At 38.4% G+C, this 16,542-nt stretch overlaps 2 protein-coding genes and 1 pseudogene across 2 annotated transcripts; 1 reads left to right on the top strand and 2 right to left on the bottom strand.

Moving 5' to 3' along the window:
* Positions 1-507: 507 nt before the first annotated feature.
* LOC144643443 (TM2 domain-containing protein 2-like) lies at positions 508-6,724 on the bottom strand. The gene is made up of 4 exons (XM_078502699.1): positions 6,532-6,724; positions 5,512-5,599; positions 2,718-2,836; positions 508-1,929 (listed from the first exon to the last, which is right to left on the bottom strand). The coding sequence occupies exons 1-4, from the start codon at positions 6,696-6,698 to the stop codon at positions 1,716-1,718; spliced, it is 588 nt and encodes a 195-aa protein (XP_078358825.1). The 5' UTR covers positions 6,699-6,724; the 3' UTR covers positions 508-1,715.
* LOC144638206 (uncharacterized) lies at positions 3,653-4,638 on the bottom strand (annotated as a pseudogene).
* A 75-nt stretch (positions 6,725-6,799) lies between the features above and the next one.
* Positions 6,800-15,865, top strand: LOC144643441 (syntaxin-18-like). The gene is made up of 11 exons (XM_078502697.1): positions 6,800-7,004; positions 7,508-7,575; positions 9,379-9,494; positions 10,076-10,153; positions 10,349-10,415; positions 10,715-10,824; positions 11,951-12,033; positions 12,849-12,907; positions 13,483-13,552; positions 14,707-14,787; positions 15,462-15,865. The coding sequence occupies exons 1-11, from the start codon at positions 6,864-6,866 to the stop codon at positions 15,552-15,554; spliced, it is 966 nt and encodes a 321-aa protein (XP_078358823.1). The 5' UTR covers positions 6,800-6,863; the 3' UTR covers positions 15,555-15,865.
* Positions 15,866-16,542: the final 677 nt, after the last annotated feature.

Genomic DNA, 16,542 nt, shown 5'->3' with positions numbered 1-16,542 from the left:
AAACGCACAAAAAAGCAACATTTAGCCCTGTTCAGTACTGTCATCCGGTAGAGGGGGGGCCTATATCCGGGGGGGCTTATAACCGGATGTATTTTTTTGTTTCCAGGTTGATGGGCCTATAACCGGGGGGGCTTATAACCGAAATTTTACGGTATGGCAGACAAGACAGGGAGGAGGCTCTCATTAGATCATACATTTAGGAGCAGTGCTAACAAAGGTTTTCTATCCTCTTGAAGTTCTGTATTCTCATAAATATCTATTGAAACATTTAAATAACTGGAGGCCGACTAGAAATCTTGCAAGTTAATACAGTCTTCAAACTCATATTGTACTTTCCTTTTTCTATTAATATATAAATTATAATTATAAACGTTACAAGGGTCAATAAAGCGGTAATAACTATTGGCATATCAGGGTATGGACAAAACTGTACGACTCGCTGTTTATTGTACTGAATGAATAATTATGAGGTTTTAGCATGGCAGCTAACCAAAGGAACAGCTCTGAATAATGGAGCATGAGGCGAGAAGGAGCAATGTAACATCTTCTACAGAGTTTAAAAACTTCATAAAAAGTGCTTTATTCATGTACTTACAGGTTATTTACATTGAATCATTTACATTGCCCTGTTGAAGATCGATAGATGTATATCTCTAACAGGCCAATTACTCCTAGTTTAGATAAATTGTACAGGAGCACGTAAATATAAAAAAAAAATCATTTCACTCTAGTGAGGTCCCGTACATCTATGGGTTGGCATGAGTCGACTGCATCACTTGCTTAAACCAACACATTAACTTGTAAGCGTAAAACAGTAGCTCCACTGAATATCCTACCAAGCTATGAAATTGGCGACTTGGCAAATATTAAAGCATCTTCTTGGTAGATATTGCTATTAGTTTAACAGTGTTGGTTCCAAAACACTGTTAGTATGTAGCTCTGTTCGTGCACTACACTAGGCCTTTGGGGTCATCCACTACCTCTTGGCGGAAGCTACTTTATTGGGGTTTTAAAACAATAGTTAACAGGTCATAATAATGCCCCTATCCCTAGAAAACACAGGTGCGTTTACAACGGGTAAATAAAGGATGGAACATTAGATAAGTTATGGGGGGGATCTTTGAGCTCACATGAATATCTTTCCTCCATTTGCTGTGCAGGACTTTTTTGTTTCTTTGAAGGGGACGGGGTAGAGTCAAATTTTCTGCACATAATTGTGTCTCTTTTGATGGCTGGAAGGTGGTTGCGAGGGTCGATGCATGAATGTTTTTCCCTCCATTGGCTGTGCATGAATTTTTTTGTGGAAATTTTCCCTTGCTCGATATATTTTTGTGTTAAACCCACTCCCGAGATGCTATTCTCATAGTGCCTGTCTCCGCCCAGGTGAATAAATGGGTGCCAGCATACTAACTGCTGCCGGGAACCCTGAAATTGGCTAGCATCCCACCCATGTGGACAGTATAAATAATCCTAGCCACTTTAAAAATGCTACAGAAACCAGAAAAGGCTCCTGCCTGATGAGCCACGACAGCAGTCTTAACCTTCACCTTGGCCCACCCCCACCCCCAAAGCTTTTCTTATGGTTCATTCCTAAAAATAGAAATTCTAGAGAGGTAGTGTCCTTATGGGCCCTATTGATACAAAGCTGAAGCTTCTTGGGTACAAAAGCCAGGGGAAAAACTCCCCACAACTCCTTCTAACTCTATGTTCTTGTATCAGTAGAATGGTACCCAATTGCTTTCATCTTCAGGGACAAGATTTCCTGTGATCAGAAGGATCACATCCACGACCCACCAGATACCAAGCCCTCCAAGAGTCAGGAGTTTTCCCACAGCTGTTCCAGTGTGTCCTAAACAGAAGCGGTCAACTCCAAGGAATCCTAGAAGAATTGAGTATAGGAGGGTGGTCACAAAGCGGTGACCTGAATACCTGTCAAGTAAAAAGAAGAACAAAAATGAAGAGAATCGTTTAAATGCTGTGTTGATTGTTGACTAATACACGGATGTCCTTTCAGTTAGACATCTATTACTGCTGCTTACAACTGCTTATCTCACTGACGTGTTTGTATCATCAAACCTCACACTTGTCCCGTTCGTGATTAATTTTGTTCATGAAAACATGTAGCCAAATAATTTATTTTTTTTATTTATTACTTAGTTTTCATGTTTTCTTTTTCCAGGAATTGGAACTTTCATAAAACTATTTTTACTGTTCTCCCTGTTAGATTATTTTAATTTAATTACGCGTAGGAATTTTTGATTCTTCCTCTTGAAATTTGAATGTTTAATTGCAGTTGTTTACCCTCCGAATTAATTTATGGTATGAGTGTTATGCTTTGTACTTTTCTTTTTGTAACAAGTTAACAAACAGATTTGAGAATTATTTGTAAAGGCACAACTCAAAGGGCCGTTTTTTCCTGTACTAGCTGTGTTGCAAGGCAGGAAAACCAAGCTGGACGACCTTGGTTGAGTGGTTGCATGTGTTGCATGTTTCACCACCTTACAGCATACATTTGCAACAAACACCTCATTAGAATAGCAATTCACCAAGATCACTATGAGCATGCATCAATTTTGGAACCAGTACAGTATGTACTGGGCATTTGTACAAGGCTCCATGGCTTAAACCCCAGGCCAAGTGAATTTTAGGCTCAGACACAATAGTACAGTTTCAACTGTCTAAGGGCATCATGGGAAATTACCACTAGTAATACTCACTTAATACAGGGGAATTTTTCTAAGCTGAGGAATTTCCTTTCTCCAAAGCATTCAATTCCTGGTAAAACTTCACACCAAACTGATGTTTGTTGCACTTCCTGATATGTCGAGCCTCCAAACTGAAATTATTCAATATTAAGAAAAAAGTTCATATCAAGTTCATCACAAGCCTGCCTCAATTACATTCAACAATTACATCCCTTTCATACAAAGGTTAAGTCCGCAATCAGGTCAAAGTTACATTTATATAAGCTTATCCCAGTTTTTGCAGCATGAAACAGCTAAGAGTATTTCTAGTCTGCCCCTGCATGGGATGCTAGTATAATTCACGTCAACCCCTGACTCGTCCCCAGTCGACTTCATACTGCACGCGGCAAAGATACAGCGGAGGGAGAGATGGTTTTTCTCCCCCACCTCGCACGTGTGCTTCTCCCTTTGCGGCGTGCTATGTGAAGACGACTGGGGACGAGTCAGCGTCAACCCTAACATTTCGCCAAGTTGCACATGTACACATTTAAGTTGATTTCCAGACCACATTGTGCAGTCTTGGGGTTTGCTGTTATGTTTGTTTTTGAGTTACACTTTGTACATAATAATAATAATAATAATAATAATAATAATAATAATAATAATAATAATAATAATAATAATAATAATGGTTTATTAACAGTATATCCATACTACATGGCTCTTCACCTGTTAATACTAACTAAATATAAAAACAAATTACAATTTGATATAAAAGACAAAAAGAAAAATTCCTAAAGCTAAAAACTTACAATTAATATAAAAAGACAAAAAATTCCTATAGCTAACAAAAAAAAAAAAAAGTACAATTTGATATAAAAGACAAAGAGAAAAGTTCCTAAAGCTAAAAAATTACAATTAATATAAAAAGACAAAAATTCCTATAGCTAAAATAATATTAAAAGCTACTATTGGTTGGATCTTGACCTAAGAATGTGCGTTCTGACTTCCCTGCAGAAAATTCTGAAATTGCTACAAGTTCTTAGGTTGGCAGGGAGGTTGTTGAAAAGGCTGGCAGACATGTCCTGGAAGGTTCCATGTTCTAAGGGAATTACAAGTCTAGTTGCTGAACTTGGCCGCAGTGTTCGTACAGAGGTCACTGTATCAAGTTTTAAGTAAGAAGGCCAATGGTCTGAATAAAGTGCCTTATGAACTTGTTTAAGTAGGTGGAAATCTCTCCTTTCTCTCACTGATAACCAACCTAGCTTCAAGACGTCACTACAGTCTTTTACATAATGACCTGAAACAAAACTAGCAGCTGCAAACTGTATGCGCTGTTAATCGTTTTAAAAGAAAATCTGGTAATGGATAGAATACAGTGTCACAGTAGTCTAACTTTGACAGAACTAATGCTTCAGCTAAATGTTTTCGAAGTTTAAAGTCCGCAAAGTTCTTAATCTTGCGTAGTATGCTAAGTGTACTGTAGCATGACTTAGACAGCTCCTTTACGTGCTCATCCCATTTCAAGTTCTCGTGTAGGTACACTCCAAGTAGCTTAGTCTGCTGTACACGCTCTAGTGTCTTGTCGGAGACCTTCAGACTTGGGCAGTAATCATTCATAGAATGAACTCGAGCCATTTGATTAGTAGATAACAGCATGGCCTTTGTCTTTACTGGATTAAGTGCCAGATGTTAGTCGGATGACCAGGAGCTCAGGTCATGTAGAGTGGAGTTGAGTTCATCGACAGAATGGGGGACATCAACAGGGCGACAACTTGTGTATAACGTGGTGTCGTCAGCATATTGGAAAGTTGTAACTGTACTCAGCAGGTTGTCTTGCAAGTCAGCTACATACAAGTTGAAAAGCATTGGGCCCAAGATTGACCCTTGTGGAACACCAAACTGCATGTTCACTGAGGTTGACATTTGAGCGTCAATTTGCACGTAATGTGAACGGTTACTGAGGTGTACATGAAGTTCCTTAGCCTGGTTATTTTGTTCAGGAATGCTTGTAATTTTTATCACTGTTTTGTAAGGATATCTGGTGTTAATAATAAAGAAAGAGGTAAGTTTGTCCTGGAATTTTTATTTTGGCAAGTAAACATTGGTTCATGAGACCCACATAAAAGCTAAACATTAATAGCACAGGCCAATCATGATTACGGAATGAAAATCATTTTGAATAGAAAAGCACTGTGATAAAGTGTCTTGACAAAAATTACAACACAGTGATCCTAGCCAGCAATAGAAGCTAGACACTTTCTGTAATCTAGAGTCCAACATGCCACAACCCATTATGCCACCATGTAACAGTGATGTTACTGTCCAGAATATCACTGTCCATCTTAATCACATTTTTTATTTATTATGAACTCAATAGTAGCATAGGTAGGGTAAGATAGGGTAGGGTTGAGTAGAATGCCACCTTTCTCTACTATGGCTGCCATGGCAACCTTGTTGTTTGCACACATTGCAGCTCAGTCAAAATGTGCCAGCAGCCAGCAATTTTGCAACCTACAATGGAATATCTGCCACCTACTACACACTTAAGTCTAATAAATTAATCAGGTTTAACACAATAAATTAATGTTAAAACAATGATGCTTCTGCTGCAGGCTAGTCCAGCCATCTTGCCTACTACTCAAAAACATTTTGACCGGGCTGCATTGTCCAGAGATTCCCAGAATTGCCTCAGTCCCTCCTGGTATGAAGTTGGACAATGTAGAGCACAGCAGATCAAGCAGAGCAGCGAGTAGGATCATGCAGAACAGCAATAAAGTAAGACTTACTGTAGGCTTTTATTGAAAGTTTTTTTTTTTAAGCTTACTTTAGTACATCCATAACCAGATTCCTCTCTTGCTGTCACATTTGCTGTAAAATCAACGGGAGGATCACACTGTAGAAAGTCCATAGATCTGGAGTGTAGAATAATCATATATTACAAACTGTATATGACCGACATTGTAAATGACAACAAAACATCAATGTTTTAATCATTAGATTTTATTTTGTAAGCACACTTGCATTGCATTATTGGATGAATTGCTATCTGCACCCCCTTTTTCCATTGAGGGACTGGAAAATCTGACGGGGAGGGGGTCTTCAAATGTCATTTCTGAGGGTGCAGCTATGTCGGTGCCTTTGATCTTTTTAAAACAGCTCCTTTTTATTTATTTAAATGAATCTCAACTTCCCTCACTTGCTCACATCATTTGTTTGTCTTTTTTTTTAAATCGAAAATCGCTGAAAGAAGAGAAATCGAGCACATCTTTCTCCTTTAAATTTCATCCGCTGCTCAAAAATAATCCTATACATGCTTTATTTAATGCTAAAGAGGATCAGAGGTTACACTTTATTTTGATGGTGAAAAACTAGAATTCGCGCTACGAAGCCTGAGAGCACGAATAATCAATGACGCAACTCCCATGGAAAAATAAAACGCTCAAAGACAAATGAAGTAAGAGTGCCTATGATTTCTGAAGGTGGAAATGTGTCGGTCCTTTGATCTGAAGGGGTAAAATTCATTAAAGACCCTCAATAGGGGGATTGCAGATATTAAGTAAATGGAATGATCCCGTATGTATTAAACTGCAAATAAAAATACCCTGAAAAAATTATACAAAACGCTGTCGATTCTCGCTGATTTGCTCCAGTGAAGGGCTATGCTCAAAACGGTAGATTTTATAATTCGCTACATAGCGTTAAATTTACCATGTAAACGGTATAAATCTAAAGTTGATAACCTTATAAATTCTGGACAATGATATAATTACGGTGTACGTATACTGGGATTTCGGGATTTCAGATCTCAAGACCTAAAAAAAGTTCACTTTACAAAGTGACTTACAAGTAATTGCACCGCACAAGTGGTCCCTTTGGATCATACTTTCTGCCACAAGATTCGTCAAAACAGCTTGTGTCAACAGCATCATCACCTGAATTTTTGCCCACAAGGAACGAGAGGACGAAGATTGATCTGCAAATCATCAAAACCGATATTCCTTGATCCGCCATGTTTGTTTGGAACGTAATATCCCAGAGAGCCTTGCTAGTGTATTACGTGGCTCCCAAGTTAATAGTGCGCGGTTACAAAGTGGCGCCTTGTTGATTTCTTTCGATTTCTCTTCTTTCAGCGATTTTCAGCAGGTTTTGGTTTCAGGTTCAAGACATTTGAAAATTATGGACAGAACGGCCCTTTTCAAAGCCACTGTGAAAACTATAAGAACTAAAAATAAGGCCCTTGGCGTTAAAGAGGCACCAAGGGACATTCTGGGCTCCAAAAGACAAAAGAGTGAATTTGGGAAAAGATCAAAAGATGTGGTAAGATTCAAGCTCATCACAATGGACATTTTCTTTTTGGATCATTCCATTTCTTTTCTGCTTTTACTGTAGATCACCTATAAATTTCGTGCAATAAAGGACTAACATTGGTCAAGTAAAAAATTACCATATAGTTTCAGATAACCCATGTCAATAAAACTTAACATTCTAGTAACTTTATTTCCAGACACCTTTGCATAGGACAATTTTATTTTGCAAAACATCAAGTACCGCTAGTGAGAGAATGTAAGAGAGTTACATGAAGTAACGTGTAATTTTCTATATTCTTTAACCAGCAATGTGAGAAAGTTATCATTTTACAGACTGTCAACAGCTCAAAATACCCGAACTCTTTCGTAGCTGGTTTCTCTTCTTCCAGCTTCTTGGTGTAAGAGATCCCCCCCCCCCCCCCAAAAAAAAAAGCTTCAAATTTTTTTATGTGAAAGGCCATGAAAAACAAATTGATAGCTTTAATTGTATATTAATTTTTGTTTTAATAACAGCTGGTCAATATAACAAAGCTGAGAGACTTCCTTCTAGAACACCAGAAAGACTATATCAGCCCATTCAGGTGAACTTAACTTCTATTTGAAGCTGGTATTTGTTTCAGCCATTGCCCAGTTACTTCTTGTGGCTTAGCATGCTGTGATAGAAGCCTTTCTCGTGACAAGATTTAATTAGAACGTTTAGTTAAGATTAGAGGTTACATGTTAAATGTCGGTTCCAATCCAGTAGATTAATTAGAGAGTCCAGTGGTTCACTAAAACCAGGATTAAACTTTGTCCAATTGCAATAGCATAGGTGGAGGCACAGTGGCCTAGTAACTAAGGTTCCTCACAAAGTGTGAGGCAGCGAGGCGTGCGATCCATTCCAGTTAGCGTAAATAGCACTTTAGTAAGCTTAAATGGCACTCCATTTAGCCTAAATATTCTTGGTTAGCCTACAATTTGCTTAGGAAGCTTGCGGTTAGCCTTTTTATTTGGAGCAAGGATTTCTGCCTTGCATGCCCAGCTGCCTCCCCTCACATGCCTAGCTGCCTTAACCTGCCTCACACGCCTCACTGCCTGGTACATTTGTAAGACTCACCTAGTAATGGTTAGTGCACTGGATTCTGGTTCGAGCAGTCTGTATTCAAGCCCTGGTCAGGGTCACTGGATGTGTTATTGGGTAACACTCGCAGTGCCCAGGTGTATAAATGGGTACCGAATAATCTACTACAGTCGAAGCTCTCTTAATGGACACTCTCGTAAGCGGACAGCTCTACTTACGGCCACCTTGTTAGAAACCCTGTTTTTACTCCCATACAAACTCTTTTTTTTTTTACATTCTCGTAAGCGGACATTCCCGTAAGCGGCCGCGGACACTTTCCGAGATTACGACTTAGACTTTTTCTTTGTTTTTAAGCTCCCGTAAGCGGACACCGCAAAGAAAATCATATAAAAAAACCTCTGTATCTTGTATTTATCAATCAACTTCACATCGCCGTTCGTCACAATGATTTTACTGTAATTACAGTACCATATTTCAGTGATTGTTTTGTTGTCATCCATGTCCGGTTACATTTCGAAACACCACTAACATGCATATTACCATTATGTTAGCTGGGCAAGCTCCCGTAAGCGGCCATCTATCCCCTACACCTCTAGTGGCTGCTTATAAGAACCATTCTGTCCCCGTAAGCAGCCAGCTCCAGTTGCGGACACTTTTTTCGCGTCCTGAGGGTGTCCGCTTATGGGAGCTTCGACTGTATTGGGGGAAATCCTGCAATGGGATAGCATCCCATCCAGTGGGGAGTAGAAATGCTCCAAGTCGCTTCATGCTACTGAAACCAGGATAAGCTCTGCTGCTCTGGCCTAACAGGCCACTAGACTCGAATGCAGACTGATCCTTTAATATCTTTTACCTCTGTAGCATGAAGTGATAGGAGTATTGCATCCCGTGCTGGATGCGATGTTAGTCCATCACAGGTAATTGCCAGCAGTTTATCAGGTGGCTGGCACAGAAAGGAAGACAGGACTGTGAGAATAAAGTGCCTTACTGAAGCAGGGCTGTCATTAAGTTTTTTACGAAGCCTTTACATTGAAGATACTAACTTACCTGTAGCATTTCGCTCTATAAGCAAGTGTAACGTGACACCAAACTGCATTTTTACCCATAACACTGAGTAAACTAGGTTGTAACTGGTGTAACAGGTTATACGCCCTGCTATAGTGTGTAACAATATTCTGGCCACAACTCCACCTGAAGTCCAGTACCCTAACCCTCAGCCCTCTATACCTTCCAAGAAGCCAGTAGTTGTACAATTATCAGAACATAGAAGAGTTTTCATTTGAATATTGTAAATATTTTTTGTTCATTATTCTTTGCTATCCAGTCATTTGAGTTTGGAGGTGTCTAGTATGACAGATGAAGAACGGGACCAAATAGACACTGATGCAGAATCTTACATGAGGACATGTTCAGTTGCTATACAGACCCTTAAAAATGAAGGTAATCATTTAATCACTCAATCAATCCACCAATCATTTAATCAAATGAGATTAATTTTCAATAAACATTTAAGAATAAAAATCAGCAACAGAAGGTTTACACACATTTCAATGTCGTCATAACATCATTTTCAAGTGACAAGAAAATAATGGTTCAACAGTGTTTTATATGTAGCGAGAGGTGTGATTAAGCATTAACACAGTTTTGTGTCGATTGAATCCGATTGCATTTTCAGGGTAGGTTTCTTCTTTCTAACAAATGAAATTTAGCACTCAAGAAGTAGGGAGAAACACTTGTCTAACAGCTCATGTTTCCTAGTACACTTCTTTTGTGCTATCGCCGCTTCCTGCATGCTTTACAACAGAACAGAGCACATGTACAGTCGAGGCTTCTTTATTTGTAAAATAAAGGCAAACCATGATTTCAAATATAATTCTTTCAAATTTCTTTTATTAATTTAGCATTTAACCAGTCAATATTTGAGCTGCTATATACAAGATACATTAGTTGATTGGTTACCAATTATCTGTACTGCACGTCTTGTATCTTGTAGTAAGTTGAAAGTTTGATACTCTTCATAGCCTTGCAACAGAAAAGAAACGATCAAGTGACAACACACAGGGATACTGTGCTGGAAATGCTGGGACAATATTTAAAAGGTAAGCTAGACTGTGTTAAGTAAATAACACTAGTAGTGCATGTCCGCAGCCTTATTTTGTAATAATTATTAAAGTTTAATTAGAATTTACTATCATTCTTTCCAACTTACAGTATGTACTTTTAAGATATATACAAGACAGTTACAAAATGTATAACTGAGTAAATTTACATTCTTAAAATTACTTTATTGACAGTGGTTTGCAAGTTGTACAGTGAACAGAGAGCAATCAGGGTTAAGAGAGTCGTTGACAAGAAACGAATGTAAGGTCACTTTCTGAATACTTCATAAATTTATTAACTAAACTAAGCATAACTGAAGACATGAGCCAGTTTTAGATCATTCAATCCTCAAATATTGCAACACTTAATGGTTACCGTAATGGAACGTATACGTAGAATTTTGTTACCCGTATAAGTGTTTAAGTAGTCAATGTTAAGTTAATATAATTTATTTTATATAAGCTGAACATTGACTGGCTGATCAGTCTGTTGTTGTCCTTTAAATACTGGTAATTGGCACACTGATTAGTCTGCTATTATTTTCTATATTTTGTGATTAGCTCTAGACTGCAGCCTGATCAAAAGAGAATAAAACAGGAAACAGATTCTGCTGGACAGCTCACATCTAATAATTTTTCCACAGCAAATGATGGTGAAGCTGTTTCTAAAGGTTGGTTGACTATGCGTGTTTCTTCAGTCTATTATTTGACATCCTTTTCAAGTAGTCGCCCTGCAGCTAAAAAGTTATCGGGAAAGTCTACTTGCTGAGAATTCATTGAAATGAAAAATTAATCAGTCATGCAAAGGTTAAAATCATTCGAGAATTTGATTTGTAAATTTCATTTTTTGGCGGTCAAGCATTTCATTTACGAGCTCAAATTAAAACTTAGGAAACTTTAATGCTGCGGGTTTTATGTAAAATACATTTTATTAGGAAAGGAGGAAGAGTTGGCACATGTGTTTACGGCGGCATGTAGTCTAATGTGGCCAATCAGCGATTGACTGTTAGAAATTGTCGTCATGTAAAAGAACTTGTTGTCCACATCTGTGCAGTTGAGTGTAAGAATATTTCCTTCTCATTTAGAGGCTACAAAAGTAGATATTGATCACGACCTGAACATAGCCACTTTTTTTCATCTTACATCTTGGTGTTTAGCACTGGACTTTGGTAAGTCTATCTTCTGCGCATGGGTTCAGCCCATACATCCGTGAGCTTGGAAGATAGCACCATAAGGAGAGCAGGAGGTTTTCAAAAACAAATAACTTATATAGCCTTTGTGTTCTTCATTTAAAAATAACGTAGATGTACTAAGAGTTTTGCCCAGTGCCGGACACAGTCATGTGCTTTCCCCCCCTCTACCCGCTTCACAAGATTAATAAATAACTTAATTCGATTAATTGTTCGATTAAAAACTTCCAAAGATTAATTGCCAAAGATTTGTTTCAAGATATTTAAATTCATAATTGTCGTACATTATATATTGCACAGATCTATAATGCGGGACATTAATGTTGGGACACAAGTTTAGCACAATTTTGGGCCAAATGACTGCTAGCCCCCCTTCCCCCCAAGCAATGTTGAGAACAGACCATCTCGCACACAAAGATAAGGGCATATATGTTTGTCAACATTGCTTGGGGGAGGGGGGTTGAGAAATGATAAGGAACAGTGGCAAACCCCTATTTTTAAACAAAAAGGTTACTTGGTCTGATTAAGAGATTGCCTTCATAAGTGTCCCAAGTATTTTTGACATTCATTGTAGTTAAGTTTAATTGCTTTTCTGTACACTAAACAGAGTCCAAGATTCAAACTAATCCACTGGATTTGGCCCCTCCTGCTGGTGAAGATGAAGAGTTGACACCAGAAGAAGTGCAGATGGTCAGTATATGAAAATGACCATTTGTTTACAAGCTTACAGTTACAAGTTTTAAAATGCATACATATTAGAGCTATTTAAAGGGAGTAAAAGTAATAGTAAGGCCCTAAGTGACTCAAGAGTCCTAAAAGGGCCTGATGAGGATAAGTAAGTAAGTGACTCCTGATCAAATATGAGTTACAAGCATGCACAGGACAAATTTGAAGGAGAATCTATAACCCAAGACAGAAAGAGTTGGGAAGGTTTAAAATCATTCCCAATTAGAGAGAGTTTCTAATTCAATTTAGCAATCCCCATTCCTGTACTGCTGTAGGATCCCCCACCCCACCCCCTATCAATGTTGGTCCTTCATTTTTACGACCTTGTGTTGTGTGTAAGGTCGCTTTTCGCTCAACATTAAATAAGGGAAGGGAGGAACAAAAAGGCACAACTTCCCAAAATTTTTGTCTGGGGTTGTAGCAATTTATTGGATTAAAAAGTCACTTGAGGCCTTATTTCTGGCACCCCTTCAATTTTAAACTTTCCAGAGTTCCAATGCAGAGATTGTTAAGTATCATCATAAAATACGAACATTCAGGGAAAGTTGTAAATTTTTTTGCTTCATTAGTGCTGTTATTGTTTTACATCAAGAAGTGACCTTAGTTTTTACTTCCAGTTAAGCTATAGCTAGCAACTGATAGACAACTTTAAATGATCTTTTACAAGGGGAGGCTCAGTTGTTTTATGCTCAAACTTTACATGTAACTTAAATGATTTTACATAATCATGGAAAATATGACTGTTATAATCTTGATTCATTTGCTTTTACCTCTTACAGTTTGAAATGGAAAACAAAAGGTTATTTACTGAAATGAACAGTTTGGTGGATGAAGTAAGGTAGGGTTATAAACCTATAGATTATGATTATTAATAAAAATATTGTATTTATTACCGGTATAAAACCATTTGATGAGCAGTTATTTAAATGTGCACATTTCACATAATGCTTTAATGCTCTGGAGGAGTGACTTAAAATAAAGTAAAGTAAAGTAAAGTCTGTCTCCGAGCCATGAGGCCCATACAGCCGGAGCTTATCCCGGTTTCTGTAGCATTAAGCGACTAGGAGTATTGCTACTCTCCCCTGGATGGGATGCTAGTCCATCGCAGGGTTACCCCCCAGCAGTAAATTCGCCGGTACCCATTTATACACCTTGGTGGAGAGAGGCACTGTGAGAATAAAGTGTCTTGCTCAAGAACACAACACAGCGCCCCGGCCAGGCTGCGAACCTGGGCTGTTCGACTCGGGGTCGAGTGAGCAAACCATTAGGCCACCACGCCTCCCACACTTAAAATAATAAAGCCAGCAAAATTTTCAGTATGTCATATGCAAAATTAATAAATGTTTATAATGATGTAATAGCCAAAGTGTCATTAATAATTATTTCGTGGTTCATTGTTGTCTTGTTGTATAGGCAGATTGAGGGAAGAGTGGTGGAGATTTCTCAGCTACAAGAAATATTTTCTGAAAAAGTTTTACATCAGGTGAGAATTTGAACAATGGTTTCAGTCACAAAACGAGTTTTCATGCTAAATTTTTTTGAAGTTTTCATGCAATTTTTGAAGTTAAATTTATAGAGTGTATATTATATATGCAGTGTAGTTGAGTTGGGGGGGGGGGGGGGGGGGGGACAGTTGCTCCCGCCAGGAAAACTAAGAAAACAAAAGAAAAAAAGAAAAAATTAACTAAAAAAAGCACAGTTGCCAAAACTTGCCCGCGCAGACAAAAAATCCTAGGTACAACCCTGATGCCATTCGTCTGATAGTTATCCATTTATATTGCACCTTCTAAATTAATCACTTACTTCTACTTATCCTCATCGGGCCCATGAGGACTCTTGAGGCCGGCCAGAAAACTGCGCCATCCATCCCGGTTCGCCGACGATGCGATTGCTGCCCCCCACAAACACCAACCCAGCTGGTTTCTTTCTGTCTCCACGGTTCTCTTGGCCGGCCTCACCTCCTTTTACCTTCAGGTGCCCACGTTAGTACAGTCCTCGAGATGTTGGTTGGACTTGTCCGCAATACGTGTCCTATCCATCTCCATCTTCTCACTCGTATGAGGACTGATACCGGTGTACTCCCTGTTGCTTCATATAGCTCTTCATTGCTCAGCTGGTTGGGCCAGAATCTCCTCAGCACCCTTCTAAGGCATGTGCGGTGAAACACATCCAGTTTGTTGAGATCAGTTGTCACTCTCCACATTTCGGCTCCATATAGTAACACGGACAGCACGTTTGAGTTCAGAATGCGCAGCTTGGTTTTCTGGCTGAATCTGCCCGACTTCCAGATGTTCTGAAGTCTGGTGAATGCAAATCTGGCTAGTGCTAGTCGCCTCTTGATGTCTGCTTCTGTGCCGCCAAATTTGTCAAGAACTGAGCCTAGGTACACAAAGGATTCCACATCTTGAACCCCCTGTCCTTCTATTAATCACTACCTGGTACTTATTCAAAGTACCAGACTGAGTGTGTGTTGCTTTCAATTGGTGTTTTCTTTGATTGGTCAACTTTTTTTCCAAAACGGCCCAGTACAAGAAAACAAATTATTTTTAACTATAAGAACTCAGTCGGTAAAGATATTCTTTTCTTTTATATATAATAATTAATATGTATTTCTTTTATTTTATGTTTCATTGACAGTCCGCTCAGATTGACAGAATATATGAAACAGCTGTGGGAACAACAGAAAATGTCAAAGGAGGAAATGAACAGATAAGAGAGGTGATAACTTGCTGTTCATGTTAAAAACTCTGTTTAGTGCAATAGCGTGCATGTGCCTTCCATGTAAGAATCTTTGTCTTGAAGTAGCACTTGCAAGAAATCTGGAAGCTGTCATGTTGGCTAAATACATGGCACGTTCTTTGGCGAAATGTGTTTCATTCTAAGGATCAAGGGTAACGCTTTACAGTCAGATCGCTCCAGCCAAATAAAGTGAAATCGCTCCAACCAAGAAGTTTAGAAGTTAGCACTTTTTTACTCATGGATTACAAAACGAGGTATATTCATGTGCAATTGCTATAAGCCAATCAAAGTATACAATTATTGCTAGTAATAAATTATGCTAGTAATTAGAGCAGTTTTCAATTGTAATGAGTGTCGTAAAACCAAAAGTAAAGTAATTACTCTAGTCAATCGCAAAGTACGCAGACAATCTGAATCCAGCGAGCCAATCAAAACTCGAAGCAAATACATGTTGCAGGCATGAAGCACGGAGAAACGTGCGCGAGCGAGCCACGATTGTTTTTTAAGTTTAAGTTTTGATTGGCTAAGAATGTGGCGCGAGATTTTTATGCAAAATCAAAGCAAAGACAAATTACTTTCGACACTCAAGTGAAATTCAAGCTTACTATTATGTATTTTTGTTTTTAATTGTTTTTATTTTATTCTTTTCACAGGCTATCAAGAACAATGCCAGCTTTAGAGTATGGATCTTGTTCTTTCTGGTGATGTGTTCGCTGTCTCTGCTATTTCTCGACTGGTACAACTGAATACAATGTATTCATCTCAAAATCAATTTCTACTAAATGTCAGAACAGAACAATTGAACATTTTTTCAAATAGTTATCAATAATGCCAGATGTATAGTTGTATTGGATTTACAGACATAGTTTCTCTGCTCCTGATACAACATGGTCACAGATTTTCTATAATTTTTTATTTGTAGTACCAAATAACAAAGGTCTTCTATATCTTAATAAAATAAAGCTAGAAATCTGAAAATAAATCCAGGATTACTCAATTGCAATAAAGGATACAAAATACACGAGCTAAGAAATAACGCAGTATACTCGTTGAGCATAATTTTATTTTTCCCTTGGTCAAGAAGGCCGTGGGCGATACCAACCAAGTACGTTAGTGAGAAGTAATACTGAAGACGTTTTTCGAAACGATGGCCTTTGTTGCGCTGTTAGGGTGATTTCATTACACAATTGAAATATACAAAGTAAAAGCATGTGAAATTATAAATTAACGTTGAAATTTCGCGCCAAAATTAAGGAGTGATTTGTCACCTATGATATTAGTGTAATAACTATTCCACGGTTTAGGAAAATCACTCTACCCGCGCATTGCCTGCTTAGTATCGCTCACAGCTGAGCTCCCGTTAGGGTATTACTGGAAAATATTGTCCCAACTATGTTAGCGAATCAGGACGCGTGTTATAACGTTACAAACTCCGGCCATACGTTTAAGAAAAAATTGGAACCGAGTTTGAAGGATGAGAAAATAGTTCATTTTATTTTATTCCCGAAAACCTCAGAAAACCAAGTTAGAAAGAGCAGCTCAAATAGCAGCGAGGTGATCAACACGCGTAATATCCTATTTGAGTTCCTGGAAAAAAGGCTTGGCCTTGAAAACCCAGAAAAAGAAATAGAGTTACAAAGAGTTCATCGCATTGGAAAACCAACTGCTGGAAAAACGCGACCAATTATCGCAAGATTTCTTCGCTTTCAAGATCGTGAGATGGTATTAAAAGCT

Source organism: Oculina patagonica, chromosome 2, assembly GCF_052425735.1.
Source record: "Oculina patagonica isolate OP01 chromosome 2, crgOcupat, whole genome shotgun sequence".
NCBI classification, from domain to species: domain Eukaryota; kingdom Metazoa; phylum Cnidaria; class Anthozoa; order Scleractinia; family Oculinidae; genus Oculina; species Oculina patagonica.
This window is presented reverse-complemented; position numbering and strand designations above follow the sequence as displayed.

Bases quoted from the DNA above. Each gene is read 5' to 3' on its own strand.
- LOC144643443 (XM_078502699.1), bottom strand. From the start codon at position 6,698: ATGGCGGATCAAGGAATATCGGTTTTGATGATTTGCAGATCAATCTTC. The intron at 2,837-5,511 runs GTAAGCTTAAAA...GAATAATTTCAG, and splicing joins CTGGTTATGGATGTACTAAA to TTTGGAGGCTCGACATATCA. The intron at 1,930-2,717 runs GTGAGTATTACT...TTTACTTGACAG, and splicing joins GAAAAATTCCCCTGTATTAA to GTATTCAGGTCACCGCTTTG.
- LOC144643441 (XM_078502697.1), top strand. From the start codon at position 6,864: ATGGACAGAACGGCCCTTTTCAAAGCCACTGTGAAAACTATAAGAACT. The intron at 7,576-9,378 runs GTGAACTTAACT...TTTGCTATCCAG, and splicing joins GACTATATCAGCCCATTCAG to TCATTTGAGTTTGGAGGTGT. The intron at 9,495-10,075 runs GTAATCATTTAA...TACTCTTCATAG, and splicing joins ACAGACCCTTAAAAATGAAG to CCTTGCAACAGAAAAGAAAC.